This window comes from Pelodiscus sinensis, chromosome 28 (genome assembly GCF_049634645.1).
Source record: "Pelodiscus sinensis isolate JC-2024 chromosome 28, ASM4963464v1, whole genome shotgun sequence".
Taxonomy (NCBI): domain Eukaryota; kingdom Metazoa; phylum Chordata; order Testudines; family Trionychidae; genus Pelodiscus; species Pelodiscus sinensis.
The window spans coordinates 7,803-13,115 of NC_134738.1; the positions used below are offsets into that span (position 1 = coordinate 7,803).

Below are 5,313 nucleotides of genomic sequence, written 5' to 3' on the forward strand. Positions count from 1 at the left end.
TCGAAGAGACCGCACCACCTGCCGGCAGATATAATTCCCCGAGCAGACGGCAGGGGCGCGGTGGCAGAGCGGGAACCCCGCTACAAGATGGTGGAGAATGTGGGCACCTCGACCCCGCCCCTGATGTAAGGGGCTGAGTGTGTGCCTCAGGGGGTTTAAAAAAAAAAAAAAAAAAAAAAAAAAAAAACACGGTTTGGGGTTTTTTTTTTTTGGTGGTTGGGGTTTGTTGGGGTTTTTGTTTTGTTCTCCAAAGCCAGGATGGAACGGGACAGCGTGGTGAAGGAGGTGGCGGAGTGCCAGAACCAACAACTGCAACAACTGGTGGCCCGACACTGGCAGATGGCTCAGCAACTGGTCACCCAACACGGGCAGTTGGTACAGCAGCTAGGGCTTCAGTTCCAGCACCTCCAGGCGCTGCAACACCAACACCTCCAACAATTGCTCAGTTCTTGGGCTCAGCCCCACAGGTCAGTGCCGGGACCGGCCCCGGGGCCTGCCTACCCGGCTGGAGGGATTCGGGCCCCGAGGGGTGAGGCGGAAAGTCCACCCGAAACTGGCATGGGGCAAATGGACGAGGTGGGGCCTAGGGACGTTACTAGGCTAGGGGCGTGCTCCACAGCACCCCGACCCAGGACGCTCAGTCACGCACCTACTTCCCCATTGCAGTCCCCGACAGCCCCCAGGAGGGGACGGTTACCTCCGAAGGGCTTGGACCAGGGGATGACGGAACCACCCCAGGGGTGGCAAGGGAGCTGTCTGGAGGTAGGGTGCGACTACGGTCCAGGGGGACCCGGGCAGAGTTACATCCTACCGGTCAACCAGGTGGAATTTGTGCTCCAAGCGCCGACGGATACAGATAAGGTGGCCGTCCTTCTGGACTCCGGCTGTGCGCAGACTCTGGTGCGACACGACCTCCTTCCTGAGGGCTTGAAGCCAGAGGGGGAGCTGTACCTGCGTTGTGTACACGGCGATGTGAAGGCATATCCCCGCGCAAAGGTCAGACTTACAATACAAGGGAGGTCAGCAGAAATGGTCATAGGGGTAGCGGCGACACTCCCCTACCCGATTGTCCTAGGCCGAGACTGGCCCGGATTTGCAGACCTAATGCGCGAAGTCACTAACAGGTGTCCGGCCGATCCCGGAAAAGTGAAGGGAACCCTTTTGGGGGAAACGCGGCCCGGAGGGTCAGCGGAGGATGACGAGCACCGGGGGAAAGAGGCAGGGGAATTGCCCGACAAAGCCCAGGCGCCAGCAGAGGCCAGTGCCCAGGCCCTGGCCCTGACAGACTTTCCCCGGGACCAGAGGGAGGACCCCACCCTGAGGGCAGCATATGAGCAGGTAGCTGCAATCGATGGCACTGTGGTAGACCCCCAGGGGGCATCCCAGTGGCCCCACTTCGAATTGAAGGGCGACCGCCTCTATCGGGTGGTGCAAGACCCCCGGACTCAAGAGGTCAAGACCCAGATCCTGGTGCCCCGGATGCATCGCCGGGCGGTATTGAAATTGGCCCATGATATTCCAGCCGCTGGCCACCTGGGGGCTGAAAAAACGTTGGCGAGGGTACTGTCCCGGTTCTTTTGGCCCGGGGTGCACCGGGAAGTACGAGACTATTGCCAATCATGCCCAAACTGCCAGCTAGCCTCCGACTCGGGAGTGCCACGGGCCCCGTTAGTTCCCATGCCGGTGGTGGGAACTCCTTTTGAAAGGGTGGCCATCGACCTAGTGGGGCCCCTGCCAAAAAGTAAAGCAGGGTTCCGCCACATTTTGGTTTTAATGGACTATGCCACCAGATTTCCCAAAGCCATACCGCTGAAGAACACCTACGCCCGAACCATCGCCTCGGAGCTGGTAAAAATTTTCGCTCGGGTGGGGCTTCCCCGTGAACTCCTTACGGACCAAGGGACTAATTTGACATCCCAACTATTCCGACAGGTGTGTTCCATCTTGGGAATACATAAATTACAAACCTCCGTGTACCATCCCCAAACCGATGGGTTGGTGGAACGCTTTAATCGGACGCTAAAGGGAATGCTACGACGGTTTCCCCCAGCAGAATTACAACAGTGGGACTTGCTACTACCTCCCCTGCTGTTGGCGGTCCGGGAAGTGCCCCAAGCATCAACCCAATTTTCCCCATTCGAACTTTTATATGGGTATCGTCCCCGGGGAATCATGGATCTCGTGAGGGAAACGTGGGAGCAAACCCCTTCGACCTCACAGGGCCTCTTGCAGTATGTTTTTCAGCTCCAGGAGCGACTAAGACAAGCCGGAGCCCTCGCGCAGGAAAACCTACAAGCGGCTCAGGCCAGCCAAGAGCTGAACTACAACCGACGAGCCCAGGAAAGAAGTTTTAAACCAGGGGATCGGGTACTCCTCCTCCTCCCCACGGAGCAATCAAAATTTCTAGCGCGTTGGAAAGGGCCTTATGAGATCACCCGGCAGGTCGGGCCGGTAAACTATGAAATCTATCAGCCTGACCGGAAAAAGAAAACCCAGATATTCCACATAAACTTCCTGAAGCATTGGCGAGAACGGGAGGCCCTGATGATTACCCCCTACCCAGCAGAACCGGCCCTGGGGCCTGAAACCCCCGACCTGGTAGAGGAAGGGGAACCACAGCTTGGGGACACCCTCTCTGCGACCCAGGTGAAACAGGCACGCTGTCTCCTCGATACATTCCGGAAAACTTTTACAACCCAACCTGGACGGACCGTGGTGATAACCCATAACATTCGGACCCCTCCAGGCCAAGTCATACGAGAAGGGACTCGTCCTCTCCCTCGCCGGATGCAGGAGGTAGTCGAGAAGGAGGTACAGACTATGCTTCAACTCGGAGTGATAGAACGATCCAAGAGCGAGTGGCGGAGTCCAATTGTGCTTGTACCAAAGCCAGATGGTAGTATCCGCTTTTGTATTGATTTTAGACGGGTAAACGCCATTTCAAAATTCGATGCCTACCCTATGCCGCGAACAAATGAACTGCTAGATCGCCTAGGGACGGCTGAATTCATATCCACTCTTGATCTTACGAAAGGATATTGGCAGATCCCCTTGGACCCAGACTCAAAAGAAAAAACTGCGTTTTCAACCCCCTCGGGACTGTTCCAATTTACAAGAATGCCCTTCGGTCTGCATGGGGCACCGGCAACCTTTCAAAGAATGATGGATCGCTTACTAGCCCCGCATACGGCGTATGCGGCCGCCTATTTGGATGATGTGGTAATTTATAGTCAAGGATGGGAGGAACACCTCGAGCGGGTAGCGGCCGTATTGCGGACCCTTCGAGATGCAGGCCTGACGGCCGATCCGACAAAATGTAAAATCGGCTGGCAGGAAACCACTTACCTGGGGTACCAACTGGGAAGGGGCCTAGTCCGGCCCCTAGTAGGGAAAGTGGAGGCGATCCAAAATTACCCGACACCTACCACAAAGAAAAAAGTAAGGCAATTTCTGGGATTGGCAGGATACTATCGCCGTTTCGTGCCACAGTTTGCGACCCTAGCGGCGCCCCTCACGGCGCTCCTCACGAAAGACCGGCCCCAAAGGGTCACATGGACGGCTGAGTGTGAAGCCGCTTTTCAGAACCTAAAAGCGGCTCTGTGTAGTGAGCCGGTTCTGTTTAGCCCTGACTTTTCCCGACCGTTCATTGTCCAGACAGATGCATCAGACTGCGGGTTGGGAGCAGTGCTGTCCCAGGAAGTTGAGGGAGAAGAACACCCAGTGCTGTATATCAGCCGAAAATTGTTTCCTCGGGAGCGCAGTTATGCCGTAATCGAGAAAGAGGCCCTAGCGATAAAATGGGCCATCGAGGCCCTGCGGTATTACCTCCTTGGAGACTCTTTTATCCTTTTTACAGATCATGCACCCCTACAATGGCTCCAGCAGATGCGGGACACCAACAGCCGTATTATGAGATGGTACCTGTCCCTCCAACCGTATGTATTCACAGTGAAACACCGAGCGGGGAGGGACAACGCAAATGCAGACGCCCTGTCCCGCATAGAGAAAGAGCAGAAGCCCAGTCCCGGAAACCGGGAACTGGACTTAAGGGGGGAGGAGTGTAGAGGGGTGGAATGGCCGCCCTCTGAGCCGGAAGCAGAAGAAACCCTCTGGGAGCCATCTTGGGGCCAGCCTAGCTCCGCCCCCTCACCTGACCGGAAGTCAAAGGGCGGGGCTAGGACTATAAGAAGGCTGCCACAAAGCTCAGTCAGAGCCCAGCCTCCGAAGGACCCAGAGGCCTGGCTGGAGCTCCTGCCTGGGGAGGCTAAGACCCGGGCTAGGCCGCCCTCAGCCACCTTCCCAGAGGCCGGCCAGGGACTCCCTGCCAGGGCTACTAAGGCCTGGCCTGGCCCGCCAGCTGAACCACTCGAGGACCCAGAGGACGGGACCGAGCCGCTGGACCAGCTGGACCCCCGGTGGGTACTGGAACGCCGGGCCGGACAAGCCCCGCTGGACACTACAGAGCTCCGACCTCTTGACCCCTGGATTGGGCCGCCGGCCCCTGCGGAGACGACGCGAGCTTCAACTCCCCGACAGGCCGCTGGGGCTACAGGTACTGGGGAAGGGGGGGGAGACGAGGAGTGGCCCAGGGGGTAGCATGGGCTGAAAACAGCCCTAGGCCAGCAAGTTGCGGGCTGGAGCCCCTGCTGAGCCCGTAGCAGCTGAACGGCTGCATCCAGGGCCCCTGGGCCGGGGCGCAGTGGAGTGGGTGGGCCTGCGCCCCCCCCTGCCACCCACTAACCGGGTGGCAGTCTCCCACTCCCTTGCCACTGCTGCAGCTGCACTGCCTGCCCCGCTCTTGAACTAGGAGCTCCTACAGACCTGTGGGTTTGTTTGCGGCCCCGCCTTGTGTTGGGGCCTGGCCAGCAGTTGCTGCCCTGCCCTGCTCGAGGGCCTGGGCATCCGTATAAGGGTTTTGGCACCCGGCCAGGATCCGGATAGGCCCCTTTAAAGGGCCAGGACTCGGACTACTCTAAGGCACGGTAGGGCCATAGGACGGACTAGCCATCCAGTGTACCAGGGTGGAGGATCCTCCTCCTAAAGGCCTGCCGGCCTACAACGAACTTTCCCCCGGAAGGGGGGAAAAGCTCAGGCTATTGTGGACATTGCCGGAGGGCAGTGTCTCGAAGAGACCGCACCACCTGCCGGCAGATATAATTCCCCGAGCAGACGGCAGGGGCGCGGTGGCAGAGCGGGAACCCCGCTACAGGCAAATATTGTGCCCATCTATAAAAAGGGGAATAAGAACAACCCAGGAAACTACAGACCGGTCAGTTTAACGTCTGTCCCAGGGAAGATAATGGAGCAGGTAAT

The 5,313-nt window shown here is 58.1% G+C and overlaps 1 protein-coding gene across 1 annotated transcript; it reads left to right on the plus strand.

The window, feature by feature from the left end:
• Window positions 1-720: 720 nt before the first annotated feature.
• Window positions 721-4,704, plus strand: LOC142820953 (uncharacterized). The gene has a single exon (XM_075910967.1). It carries the CDS (start codon window positions 721-723, stop codon window positions 4,594-4,596), a length of 3,876 nt encoding a protein of 1,291 aa, XP_075767082.1. The 3' UTR covers window positions 4,597-4,704.
• The last annotated feature ends 609 nt before the right edge of the window (window positions 4,705-5,313 follow it).